The sequence below is a fragment of the Carassius carassius genome, chromosome 22, assembly GCF_963082965.1.
Source record: "Carassius carassius chromosome 22, fCarCar2.1, whole genome shotgun sequence".
Taxonomy (NCBI): domain Eukaryota; kingdom Metazoa; phylum Chordata; class Actinopteri; order Cypriniformes; family Cyprinidae; genus Carassius; species Carassius carassius.
This window is the reverse complement of record NC_081776.1, coordinates 3,731,923-3,746,907: the sequence shown is the minus strand read 5'-3', so window position 1 is coordinate 3,746,907 and position 14,985 is coordinate 3,731,923. Positions and strand designations below refer to the sequence as shown.

Here is a 14,985-nt window from a genome sequence, read left to right as displayed (position 1 = left end):
TGTTTCAGCCACATATGACTCACTTTTGTGAAACACAAGAAGTTTAACAGAATGTCTGAGCTGTAATTTTCCAAATAATTAATTTATGGTATTTTTCTGTTATTTGTATAGTTTATTGCGCATTTGCACTGCCACATGTTCCATGGTGACGTGACAGTGTCTATTTATATTGACTTTGTTGTACAGAAAAGAGCACCTTGGAGAATCTGCTAAGCTTCTGTGTTCTGCAGAAGAAGAAAAAAGACATATGCGATTGGAACAACATGACAACGTTTTGAACACTACATTACTGGATGAACTATTCCTATTCCAAGACATGTGTGTTAATGATGGTAAGGTTTTTTCCCCAGAACCTTGATCAGTAAACATCCCAATTCCAACATGAGAAGAAAAATAATGCTGACATTTATTTAGTTTTTACATTACCTTGAGCACATTGGTCTTGTTGACTAATGTGGTTAGGGTATAACAGACAGCACAGTCAATATAAAAATGGCTTTTTCACACTCAAAGCAAGGACGCAATGCTTTTAAACCATTTTTATGCTAAAAAATACTCATATAGTATTTGCACTAATTTGCATGTGAGGCTGGTATCATGGCTCTGTTCTCCAGGGATCTCTCAGGAAACCATTAAAAGTAACATTCAATGTGTTTTTTTTTTTTCTGGTCTAAGATTCAGGAGTAGGCACTTACCCTGTCATGATCAACCTTCTGCAATTTATGTCTGAGAGATGCTTTTAAAGTGTCTGCATTCAACATCCAGTCCTGATAGTAATATAATCAAATATAATATATATTTATGTATATAGATTCCTTAAGATGTACAGTTGTGTTTTATTCAGCAAATGTGTGGTCTCATTACTTAAGTTGTATCTTTCATACTGTAAGTAATTCACAATTGTTTACTGCCTGGCTACTGCACAGAAGATACCTGTTACATTTCTGGATAGAATATATAACAATTTTAAGCATGAAAAGACAGATCTGCTTTTAAATAGAAAAACATATTTCATCAAAAGTCACATCATAACCAACGTAGTCTTCTATTCTACAAGATTTCCATCTCAATAAACAGTCAGGTCTCTAACACGCCTATGGTTGTACAGCACAGACGGTATTGCCTGGGACCACAAGGACTGTTCCACTACTCTTTACACATTTAACAGTCAGGTATGAATAACAACACCTTCCTGATGTCTTAATATTATCTGTTTTCAGTGAATGGACTAGAAATACAGAAATACTGCATATTTTAGCAGCAAGTCTCTACATCTTGCCAGTTACCATTGATCCATTGTCACTTGCCACATCTGACAGCTCATGATGAGGGGCTATAGAGCTAGTTATAGGTTTTTAGACATCCCTTCCATTTGAATTTGATGTCTGTTTCAAGGCAAAAAGATAAATGGCAAGTTGGAACTGTTAGTTCTCCACTCTTGCCTTGTCAATTTGCTTGTAGTTTTTGTGGTCCTCTGCATGTTCAGCTTAAAATGCATTGTCCAACACATTTATGACTGTGGCTTTCACCTCAACAGCAGCTGGCATCCCTTTCCCAGAAATCCAGAGCCTTGTAAAGGGAGACTGCTGGCTGGTCTCAGACATCAGAGCCATTTTGGAAGGGCATCGCTTCAGTTCTCCATAAATGCAGTTGTTCCTCATAAAGACATAAATCAGAAAGCAAGCCACTGAGATCGCAATGAAAAGCACACCAAAAGCAGCAATAAGTGCCATGTCCCACCTCTTGAAGTCCTTTACGGCTGGTTGTAATCCTTTAGTTTGGACATTGGCACACTTGGTGTCATGTTTATGATGGATGCTGTGAATGTCCACACACACTTTGTACTGTGTAGCAGGGTTGAGATGTGTGAGATTATATGCAGTCACATCAGATGGTACCCTAGCTGTGAATACCACAGTTGGATGGTTTGCAGTGGGCATTGTATACCACTTAATGTTTGGTGCCAGGCTACCATGAGAGGCATTCCAGGATATTAACACAGAGTTGGCCTGTACAGATTCAATGTTGACATTCAGTGAGTCATTGACTGGTTGTGGGAAGTAGCCATTTACCTCCAATGATACAGATTTCAGGTCTGCCCCAACAAGATTGTGTGCCACACATGTGTACAATCCAGCTTCACTCTTAGTGATATCATAAATATCAAGTGTGCCTTCAGGGTGCATGTAGAATCTCTCAGAAACAGCATTTGGACTGACCCTTCTCCCTGACGGAGTCACCCAGTAAATGTCTGGCTCAGGTTCAGCAAAGGCACGGCAGTGAAGAGACACAGATCTCCCATTTTCCACACTGATTTGTGTGGGGAAGCTTTCTGCAGAGATGAGAGGCAGACAGATCTCCATCATCTCTCTGAAGTGAACCTGCCGCACATGCTGACCTTCATACTCTGGAGGTTCCACACAGAACAGGGAATCAGGCTCCATGAAGCGAATGTTTGTCTTGTTCATGTTCATCCACCGTACAACGCAGTCACAGCGGATAGGGTTAGAGTGCATGCTAACCTCCCGAAGATTTGGAAGGGACTCCACTGTGATCCTGTGGAGGGCACTTAAAGCATTACCATTTAACATTAGAGTTTCCAGCCTTGGCAGCCTATAGAAAGCATTTGGATGTACATAGGAAAGTTTTGGGTTGTTGGTGGCTTCGATTTTGGTGAGTTCTGGGAGATTGTTGAGGGCAAAACTATCAATGGACACCAACTCAGGCATACTGTTAATGCCCAGCTCCTTAAGATGGAGCATGTCCACAAAGTCGCCCCTTTGAATTCGGCCAATGGGGTTCTTATTAAGATCCAAAAACTTGAGGCTCTTAAGATGCTTGAGAGCACCATGGGGTACCTTAGGGAATGTATTATCATAGAATGAGATACTCTCCAGATTGTCAAGGCCCAGAAATGAATCATCTGATATCTGTGACAAGTTCATTCTAGTAAGAACCAGGCTGCGAAGGTTTCTCAGAGGCTTGAAGTTCATATCCTGAATAGAGAGGACAGGATTTTCCCCAATCATTAGAATTTCCAAATTTGGTAAGGGCTCAAACCATTCGCTTTTTATACTCTGAAGTCGGTTTGAGTTGAGGTGAAGTCTCAGCAAGCTCTGAAGGCCACGAAAAGCCTCGGGAGAAATGAAGGAGATGAGGTTATGATTTAGGTAGAGCTCCTGAAGGTTGGTCAGTTGAGAAAGGCTGTTGTCTAATAGGGCACATATCCAGTTTTCCTCCATGTGTAGGGATAAGAGTTGAGGGAGATGGCCAATATTGACATCACTTATTGATGACAGGTTGTTTTGTGAAAGATCAATCTCAGTGATGTTTGGAAGGTAATCCAAAGGGTACTCAATCTTAGCAATGTTGTTGGTCTGCAGTAAAATGACTTGTGTATCAGAGGGCAATCTCATGGGCAGGTCAAAAAGTCCGAGGTCATTACAGTCAACAGTGGGAGCCTCCAAATATACAGAGCTAGGGGAAAACCAGGGTCTAATCTCACAAACGCAAAGTTTGGGACAATTTACTCTCTCTTCTGCAGCAAGGACCAAGGTAGTCACTGCAAGGCCCACTAGCAAATAATCCACAAATGATATGTCCTTCATATTGGCACAGTTCCCTCCAGTAAGTAGTTGGTCCTTAAAGATTTTGTGGCAAAAGCACTTCACTTCAAAAATAATGAATCATTTGTGGTGATCACTTGAATCCAACAGAGGGCCTTCGCTAGGCCCTGACTGATGTGCTGTCAACAGATGCAATATCCCGTCACCAAGTCTCCCGTAATTCAGATTGAAGGTGTTGTATGAAATTTTACTGTTTGGGCAGATAAAGGTAAAAAGGTCACCATTAAACCTCAGGTAGTGGTGGTTTCAGCTAGGCAGAAGCAAGGTCGTACATTTCATTTAATACTACAGATGATGCCATCATCAGCTTAATCCACTTGTACCTGAAGAAAATAAGAAGAAAGAGATAAAAAATGTTAGCATATACTGGAAAAATGCAAGGGCATCGCTAAGGCAAGACAGAAGCATGCTGAAATTTAAAAAAGCCGCATTAAAGCACTCTGATGTCTGCTGACATTTTATTTGGCAGTCTCTTGTATGCTTTTGCCTTTGACATATGGATATGGGTGTCCTTCACCTCTAGATATTATTTTGTGATTATGAAGCTGAAGTTCCCTAAAATGTGTAAATTTAGAAGATTAGTGTGTTTGACTTGTAGGCATTTTTATTGCTGCTTATTTTTCAAAAGGGTAGATTCCCCAGATGCAACTCACTGTAGTGAAATGTTCGTGGCATGTACACAAAACATTCTCACTCCACTCCACTTTAGTGAAAAAAATTGCTATAAGCAACATATATCATGGCCTGCAAATACCTAGTTAGATCTGTCTCAACTTAATTTTTAAATACAAATTTGTTATTTTCAGGGCTGTCAAATTGATCAATTGCAATTAATCACATCCAAAATGAAATTTGGGAAATTATTACATGTGTGTGTGTGGACTGTATATTTATATATATATATATATATATGTATAAATACACACACAGATATTTAAGTATATATTTATGTATGAAATACATATTTATATTTATATATAATATAAATCATATGTGTGTATATATATATATATATATATATATATATATTGTGAATATTTATACATATAAATGTATACAGTACACATACATATAATTTGTAAACACAAACTTTAAGTTTGGATGTGATTAATCGTGATTAACTGATTTGACAGCCCTAGTTATTTTTCCACTGTTAAAAGCAAATAACTTTGTTGTGCTATGCAGAATTCTGAAAAATGCAATTCTGTGAGAGCTCTCCACATCACCAGGGTTGTTATGGAAAGTGCCATAGCCAGAATGCAAGCGAGCAAGACAGACAGAAGGAAAGAAACCGTTTCATCACACTATCATCCCTCCTTTTCAAAGCCTAAGGAAGTTAGTGAGGAAGTGAGAATACCACAGAAAGTCTTCAGTAAGCTTCACAGACGGAGAAACCCAGAGTTCATCCCTCAAGGCTCTGTGGAGGTGAGAGTGTGTTTTTTTGGTTGAGTAATTGAGGAGGCGAAATGTGTGATTTTCCAAGGCAACAAGATTCTTCATTAATCCAAGAACACTAAGAAAAAGCATTAATACAGGGATCTTTACGAGGAATAATATTTGCGCAACAGAATCTATTTGAAATACATGATAATATTGGGTCTTCCCCAGTTCAGGTGAATTCTGTCTGGCGGGGGGTCACTGCATCTCATCTGTTAATGTCACTCCATCAACAAAGTGTACTTGTGTTGTAAACAGAGACACTACAAACTAAACTGACTCGTCCCATAGACAACGAATGTCAAATTGTTAATAACAAACACTTTTTAAATATAATTAAATAAATTAAATTAAATTAAAAAAAAAAAATATTTGGGTGTTTATTACACCTCATAGGTGTGAGGCTACTTTTACGGTGGTTGGAAAATGGATGCTTGAAAATAACTATGTCAGCCATAAATCCTGGAAAATGCATCTAGTTTTCCTGATTGACAAAGATAGCCTATTTTCATGATGTGTTAAACGGAGCACTGCTCCTACAGCACCGGCATGTTCTCTTTAGTAGTGCTGGTTCACTACTAATTCAAAGTGTTTAGGCAAATTTGTATGTTGACAACATAGTGTCAATGTTTTTCCAGATATTAGAATTTAGAATGCATTTAAGAAAACTGTTTTGGCAGTCCACATGCAGTTTTTTGTACCCTTATTTCCATTTTTGGTTGTGCAGGATCACCATCTTTTATCATCTTGCCCTTTTAGACAAGGTTATATTTTTGATGCAGTGCCAGTTTCCATGTTCAGTGATTCCACATAGTGAACAGGAACATTTAACAATGCACAATAAAGGCGTAATTCAATGGGGCATGAATAATATGGCACTAATATGAGTGTGTTAAATCAAGGTTCCTCTAGTCAACAGCATCATCTGCAACTGTTAGATTTCAGAATGTAATCATTTAGCTACAGATTAAAAAGGAACTAAAGCTGTGTGGCAGAGTCATCGTTATTGCATATATATTGTGAAGTAAGAAGAAATCAAAGAAGTTTTTTGTCATTTTAAGACTATCAAATTGATGCAATGTCCTCCAGAAATAACCCTGTAAGAGCCCTAGTTTCTGCTAAAGTAAATAATGTCTTTTTTGTGGTAATGGCTGGCAGATTATCATGTTCTGGAAGCTGTTTCTGTTAAGAGTATCTACAAAAAAAAAAAAAAAACACTCCCAAGAGAGGAGACACACTAATACAACTAAACCTGTATTAACCTCCACTGACTCTGTAACAGCAATAAAGGTATGGCGCACCCATTAAAAACTCCAGTCAAAGACAAATGAAGTAAATTAGCCTTAACCCAGTTAAGTGTAGGTGAGAACGTACAAACATAAGGACTTGGAACAACACCGTGGCTCATTGAGCTTAAGTGGCTATACCTTCCATAGTGTGCCATGCTTTCAGAGACAGAGAGAAATGCAACTAATACCAGAGAAAATGGAATTTCAAGATGGATGCTTCTAATCACCATCCTGATGTACTGCAGAGTCAGTCAACAAAATTGGAGAGAAGAGGAGTCAGAGGATTGTTCCCCTCCATTATTTGCCTGGTATCACAGAACTAGCATCATCTTGATTGGGCCAGTAAAATATAGGAGCATGTTTGAATAAATGTCCACTGGGCAGAAGGCCTACTGACACTGGGAAGTAACTCCAGCTGAACAGTGGAAGCACGGCGCCTGTGTTTGCTTTGGGCTGAGTTGTTTGAGATAGGCTGTAAATCTTGGACTAGGGACTGATTACTGAGTTTGAGGTCCTCTTGAACCCCAAGTTAGCGACTCTGCAGTTTGGAAATACCTGTAGCAACTCAGTGTAAACTGCACTGGGGATAATAACTTACAGGTCTCAAACCTAGCCACTACATTACTCCATCTCCAGGTAATTGTAAGTTAATTGTTACAAGCACAAAACTTTTTTTTAAAACATATTTGCCAAGAACATAAATGTAACATATAACAGACCAGCAAGCTTACATGGGTGTCGGAAATATATATGATGCCAGGTGTAGCTGTAGTCTTTCGTTACCAGTTAAACTTCTGTCATACAGATCACTTGTACAGAAAATAGGCAGAGGTGGAATCGCTCTATGTAGAAATAGCCCTTTGTGTTATAGAGATTGTTCAGAGGGAATATTGCTAAAATGGTCTCAATAATTTTTCTCACTCATTCACACAAATGTCTACAGAAAGACACCCCTGCTCTTACACCCATGCTCTCTCTCCTCTTTGTGTTTCACTTAAGCTCTTATTTCTCCCCTAGTCTCTTCACATGCTCTATGTAAGCTGTTCTATCAAGCCTGGAGAAGATGCTAAGAGCTAGGTGCCAACCAGTTTGCACAGATCTCTCAGTGGGTGGCATAGTCTGTTTTGCAGCTCCTCCTCCTACCCTGTACTTCATTGATTTGCCATTACACTATTTTCAAGGTAAGAGAAGAGTCCATTAAACAGGCTTTGCTATACAATGTGTGTGCATAATAAAGTTTCCAGTGCACTAATCAAGGAACGTTTCCCTTTTTTACCTGCTCCTGTGTTCGCAAAATCAGCACAGAGTTGACATTTAATGCAGAATCAATGTTCAAAATTAAACCGATGGACCCCACATGTTTCAGCTTATCCACTGCCATTGTTTGTTTCCTTCAATGAATTCAAGTGTACATAGACAATTTTGGTATTTTGTAACTGATTGTTTGATGCTGATTTGCTCTTTTAGGAAAATCTAATTTGTGTATTATTTTATGTATTATTTATTTTCTCTTGGCTTCGCATGAGACCTTGCACTCAAGGCAACACTGTCTTTGCACTGTAAGAGTGAATTTAAACTCTAAGAAGTAGATCTTAAAAAAAATTCCCATCCGAAATCACTATACAAATAATTGCAAGGTGGAGGGCAAATCACAATTTGGTTTGCTAATATTACAATGATGTCAGATTTTGAATGGTAAACATCAATGACATTTATTTTATTATTTTATTTTAATATTATATTTCTCTAAAAATTGTGGTGAAGAAAGTGAAAAGAGGAATATCAGTACAGTACTGCCTTGTAAACATTAATTAAATGTAAGCAAAAATCATGCTATTCGAAGGTTAAACAGTTTAAATGCACATTCTTGCAAAAATGTGTAAACCAGTTGGCCAACTATTTACAAGTCATTAATACATTACCCATCAAGGATCAATAAAGTGTCTCTTTATCTCTCAATCCTATTATTGACTAATTTCTAAGCAACTCTTCATTGGAAGGCATCATTGCTCATATTGAGCCTGTGTTGAACTGATTCTCTGGGTGCAAATGTAGTTTGGATTTAAAAACACATTGACATGAATTAAAATGCTAAATGTTTAGATGCCAGTGTAATAATTTTTACATCAGATATACATTTTATTATAATTTAATAACTTTAATTGTACAGTCTCTTTTAGCTTTACGAGAGTCCAGCATTTTCCCTTAAGGTTCTAAATATTCTGTAAGAAAATTCTGACTCATATTGATACAACCACATTGCTAAGCCAGAGACATGTAACATTGCTATTTGCTCTAAAACACATAACCCAGCCTGAGGAAAAGATACCATGCACAACGGGCAGAATAATTGCATCACTAAACTACACTGTATATGAAGAACCTAATTATGAAAACCAATGAAATCTCCCCAGGGTACAAATACAGCATTTCACTCTAATTGGGCCTGATTGATTGAAAGTGTGTTCCCAACAGCAAATGTCAGTCGATCTGTCGGTGTAACAGTGCATGGTTTATTGTGTTTTAAACATCTTAGTTTGACGGTTTAGACATAACGAGATCCCAGTTCTCCCAGTATGTGCTCTATACCGTACCGGATACCTCTACTACAGGTATCAGTCTAATCTAAGAACAGATGGAGAGCACAGCAGTGCTTCTCAGATGGTTCTGCTCTGTTTACTCGTGAAAACACAGATAGCATATGCTGCTATCATATTCTCTTATTAAAGTCTATATTTTGAAACAGAAATAGTTTTTGCAACAATGAGAGAATGTGGAGTGTGGCGACCTTTTCAATAGATGGAGATTGGGGAGGAGTCATCAAAGCTAGTTTACCCTGCCTTAGATCTTTTTTTATCTATTTGTATTAGAAATTAGGAGTGCAAATATACAAAAAATATTATATATATATATATATATATATATATATATATATATATATATATATATATATATATATATAAATACACCATTGACTTCCATAGTATTTTTTTTCCTACTATGGAAGTCAATGGTGCTTATCAACTGTAAAGATAACAACATATTTCAAATATCTTAGTTTGTGTCCAATAGAAGAAAGAAACTTAGTGGAGGGTGAGTAAATGAGTGAACTACTTCTTTAAGGTAATGAAACACTCCACAAGTTCCTGGATCAGAGGTGGGTAGTAGCGAGTTACATTTACTTCATTACATTTACTAACCAAAAAATAATTTTTTGGGTAACTAATACTTTCGGAGTATATTCAAAGATGGGTACTTTTACTCTTACTTAAGTAATTTTTTTAGGAAAAAGCTGTACTTTTACTTCATTATTGTGGGTGACACTATTCTCGTTACTTTATCTTAATGCAATACAAGTTATAAAGTTATGCTTCAGTTTATTCCAAACACACCGTCTACTTTTCTCTGGGCAATGATAGATGCCCATTCGCAAATGATTCATTCTTTTGAGTCATTTCTGTTCAAAGGCTTGATCAAAATAGTGAATTGGTCTGCGAATCAGTTTGAACAATTTGTTCAGTTCCCTGCCTCACGCGCTGAGTCGTCTGAAGTGGTTTTCAATCAGAGTTGTAACAGAAAGTTTAAGAACATCAAGAGCGTTGAATATGTGGCTTTGGATCTAAACTCAATTGAAAGCAAATCTACAAAGGCTAAGTTTATTTATTAAGTTTAAGCAAATCTACTAAGTTTGTAAGTGATGAAGATCTTTATTAACACCGCGTGCGCTGTCTATGGTTCAATAAGTGTAGATAGGCTACTTTCGATTACAATACAAATACAAATACAAATTTACACATACAAAGTTTGTTTTATGTGTAAATTATACATTAAATACAATGTATAATTTTTACATTAAATAAGATGTCACAGAGTATGAAATGAATACCCTCCAAAACAGCATTAGCTCTGTTCCAGGAGGAATGCCTTTGCCTAGACACAATTAATATTGATATTTCCACATTATTTACGCTTGCAAAAATATACATTTGTTTACATTTTGCAAACCAGACGGAAGAAGATCCGTCAATGTGCATTTGGTTCATTATGTTCAGATGTTCGGTAACTTAGCTGTCATGTGAGGAGTTTTCACTCTTCTGCGTGTCAGAGGTTATTTATACATACGACATAATTAATATACTATATATATATACAATATATATATATACACACACACACACACACATACATTACATAAATTGTATCTATATATCTAAATAAAAATAAACTATATGATCCAAAGTAGGGCTTTAGCTATCAAATATTTTAGTAATCGAGTATTCTACCAAAAATTCCATCGATTAATCGAGTAATCGGATAAAATGTGTTTTTGCTTAATTTAAGTGCAGTATTAATTATGCAAGAGAAAATAAGACTCCTGGGTCTCTTAAAATGAACAACTAAGTTTCCTTTTTTAGATTTTTTTAAATTTATTTTTAAAAGCATAGAATGCAATGCATACATCAAAAATAAACATTTAATTAGTACCCATTGTTTCTCTGTCTGTACTTGTACTGTGATGAACAATGATAATAAAGTTAACAAATGAATTGAGTGCATTTAAGTGCCATTCAGTTGGGGTTTTAAATAAAGCATTTTCTGAGATGCACATTAAACATTAAACACATAAAACATTAATTTAATTTATCTTTCAATTATTTTTTTTTCAATTATTCTTTCAACTTTTTGGTAAACAAAGGGATTTACTATTAAAAATAAAACATGGAAGAAATGTTGTGTGATTAAACCTTAAAAAAATAATGTTTGATTTTTTGTGTTTTTTTTGTAGTAGGCTATGTACATTCTGCTGACTTTTATTTTGACGGGTTGACATACCTTGCAATATACGTTAAACTGTAAATTCCGTTTTTATGACTGGATTCCGCGATTCCCTCCACGTTTTCTGCATCGCGGAAATCATTGGGCCCTAGTTGTGGTATGCCAGCTCTATCTTGAAATGGACACACGCCACGACGTTCTCTTTATGTTTGCCCGTGCCCTCTAATCAAAACACTGCTGACTCCTTGTGTCTCCTTCCGCTTTGTGGGTGACGTAAACGCGTTGTGTCACATTAAAAAAATCATTGCGAAAGAACCTGACGTGAGATTTAAAATAAATTAAAAGAGGCTTCGAGGCAGAGGAATTTGCCTCGATCATTTTTTGTAATCGAGTTACTCGAGTTATTCGAGGAATCATTTCAGCCCTAATTCAAAGTAACTACCATATTTTTCGGACTATAAGTCGCACCTGAGTATAAGTCGCATCAGTCCAAAAATACGTCATGATGAGGGAAAAAGCATAAGTCGCACTGGACTATAAGTCGCATTCATTTAGAACCAAGAACTAAGAGAAAACATTACCGTCTACAGCCATGAGAGGGCGCTCTATGTCTTCAGTGTAGACTACAGGAGCACTGAGCAGCATAGAGCGCCCTCTCACGGCTGGAGATGGTAATGTTTTCTCTTGGTTCATTTCTCTTGGTTCATTTCTCTCGGTTCATGTCAAATTAATTTTGATAAATAAGTCGCACCTGACTATAAGTCGCAGGACCAGCCAAACTATGAAAAAAAGTGCGACTTATAGTCCGGCAAATACGGTAGTAACTAAATACTTGAGTAGGTTTTTTTATCCACTACTTTTTTACTCTTACTCAGTTTTTGGGTACTCTACCCACCTCTGTCCTGGATCAATATTTTTTGATGATCCTGGATCAACATTATTTTCCAAAAATATAGACTTAACCCAATCCGTACCCCTAAACCTAATTTTATCCATATTTTATTCCTAAAATCAGAGAAATAACGGCTGAATAACAAGGGTTTAGAAGCACCTAATCCTGACTGTAAGCCTAAAACTGTCATTTCCTGAAAAGTTATCTCTCAATTCTGATTGGTTAATTGGAATGATGTTCCTGGATCAACATCCTTGTTCATATTGTACTTGGTCAAATCACGCTCACCCTCAACTTTCAGGGACAATGCAGGCTTGCATAAATTGGATTTTAAACCACACATCCATCATTGCTTTGTGCTTCACACTGTTTGGTATGATGCAACGATCAGAGAAATCAATTTTCCAGCACCTCGTCATACAAAGAGGTACTAAAATCAGTTAAACACTCCAGTGTGCTCACAGAAGCCATTTCTGAGAGATCCTTAATACCAAGGGTTTTACTTATTGTCTGTTAATTAGTGCAGCCATCAAGTGGCCCATGTGATTCCATCTGTGATTAAGAATTGCCTGCTCAGGTCTGAGTTTGGAGAGTTTGGCATGAAAGAAACTAAAGGACAAAAAACTGGTAGGAGCATATTGTCTTCCATTAAGCAGCACAATATTTTTGTTCAACATTTTCGCTTTGTAACGAGTCAGTGGCCTGCCGTCAGTCTGGGACAACTGGTAATGGTTGTCCCAGAATGGTGGTCCCACTAAGGTCCTCTATAGGAAAGCCAAATGCTTTCATATTTTTCTCCCAGGGCCAATGACATTTGTGCCTAAAACCCAGTGATCTAATTGGTATATGTTTACTAATAGAGGGTCATATATGGATATTTATGTGGATTTTTTTTACATAATTTTACTTCATTTTATTTGGTAATATTTTATTTGATGCACTACCCCAAAAAACACATAAATGCTATTTGCAATCCATTAAACAACCTCTGGCTTATGTTTCAGAAAGTGCAATGCCAGTTTGCAATGATTCCTCACCGCCTCCGTCTATAGAGATGTGGGAGGACAAACTCACTGGTTGTGTGTTAAACAACTGGGGTAAAAAATAAAAAATAAATGTCATCATCTGCATTGGAGGTGTTGTGCTGTAAACGCCTATAAATTAGGCTGAAGCAATGAATGCAGATCAGACGAATGGATCAGAATCACAATGCCTCCATTCAAAGCGATATACATTAATTTAACGATACTTACTGTACAGTGGATGCCCAAGGCGTTTGCATTTGAAATACATGTGCTATAGGGGTGCTGTAGAACATCTCGGACGGCAACAGGGTGATTTAAGGGAGAATGAAAACAGCCAGATGCAAGACTGCCTGTGGCTATCCGTCCAGGACGTGCCTTGTGTCCAAATAAAAACGCATGCCAAGCTGGAGCACAGATTTCCTGTTGCTGTTGCTAATGCAGATATCACGACATCAGCAACAGGAATTCTGTGCTCCAGGTTGACATGCCTATTTATTCAACTACCTACGTGCTTGTTATCCATTTCCCTCCATTTGTGCTCCTTCACGGTCGTTTTGCGGTGGAAGAATCATTCTGACGAATGTGGATGCTCATGCAGTAAATACCGACTAAAATTAATATTTATGAACCAAAGACATGAGGTGGATTGGAAAATGTTCAAACTTACCGTTTCAACGTAAGTCATTCCCGGTTGATAAAGTGACATGTATTCCGTTCATCAATAGCGAGGTGCTCCAGAGAATGGGAAGCGCGCGCCACGCAAATAAAAATAAGCGCGCGTGTTCTTCTTTTAACGCAGACGGAGAAAAAGCAGCGGTTCGTGCTCCTGACGTTTAGGTTTCGCCGTGCGAATGAGGCAATATCCACCAGGTGAGAGCCGTCTGGGAGCTTTTTAGAGTCCCTCGCACTGACAACCTCCTTTTTCCTACGCGTTCAGAGGCGCATCTGCAGCTGCTTGTTCGGTTGTCACATTGACATGCCGCTCTCTGCCCAGCGGTCATTAAAATCGGAACAGCCCCCGAGTCTCCAGAGATCAACCAATAGCGGCGGGGCGGAGAGAAACTCTCGCAGCTGATTGGCTAAACTACCGCGTCTGTCAGACAAGAGCAGTTGGAGAAATGAGGAGAGGCAGAAGAAAGTGTATATATGTTGGTATTAATTTCTGATTACGTCGTATATCGGGGTTGTTGTTTTTTTTCTTCTTCTGTACATTGTGTATAAGTGTGACTGAGTATGAGAGATCATATAGTGTGTTTGTATAGTTTCTAAAATAATTTACCCTCAAGTTTACAGCATTGAATGAGGGCAAACAAGGGCTACAGTCGTGGCCAAAAGTTTTGAGAATTACATAAATATTGGAAATTGGAAAAGTTGCTGCTTAAGTTTTTATAATAGCAATTTGCATATACTCCAGAATGTTATGAAGAGTGATCAGATGAATTGCATAGTCCTTCTTTGCCATAAAAATTAACTTAATCCCAAAAAAACCTTTCCACTGCATTTCATTGCTGTCATTAAAGGACCTGCTGAGATCATTTCAGTAATCATCTTGTTAACTCAGGTGAGAATGTTGACGAGCACAAGGCTGGAGATCATGTCAGGCTGAATGGGTTAGAATGGCAGACTTGACATGTTAAAAGGAGGGTGATGCTTGAAATCATTGTTCTTCCATTGTTAACCATGGTGACCTGCAAAGAAATGCGTGCAGCCATCACTGCGTTGCATAAAAATGGCTTCACAGGCAAGGATATTGTGGCTACTAAGATTGCACCTAAATCAACAAATCATCAAGAACTTCAAGGAAAGAGGTTCAATTCTTGTAAAAAAGGCTTCAGGGCGTCCAAAAAAGTCCAGCAAGCGCCAGGATCGTCTCCTAAAGACGAATTCAGCTGCGGGATCGGAGTGCCACCAGTGCAGAGCTTGCTCAGGAATGGCAGCAG

General features: G+C 37.8%; 1 protein-coding gene across 1 annotated transcript; it reads right to left on the bottom strand.

The window, feature by feature from the left end:
- Positions 1 to 382: 382 nt before the first annotated feature.
- Positions 383 to 14,047, bottom strand: LOC132098728 (leucine-rich repeat neuronal protein 3-like). The gene is made up of 2 exons (XM_059504872.1): positions 13,713 to 14,047; positions 383 to 3,949 (listed from the first exon to the last, which is right to left on the bottom strand). The coding sequence occupies exon 2, from the start codon at positions 3,606 to 3,608 to the stop codon at positions 1,488 to 1,490; it is 2,121 nt and encodes a 706-aa protein (XP_059360855.1). The 5' UTR covers positions 3,609 to 3,949; positions 13,713 to 14,047; the 3' UTR covers positions 383 to 1,487.
- Positions 14,048 to 14,985: the final 938 nt, after the last annotated feature.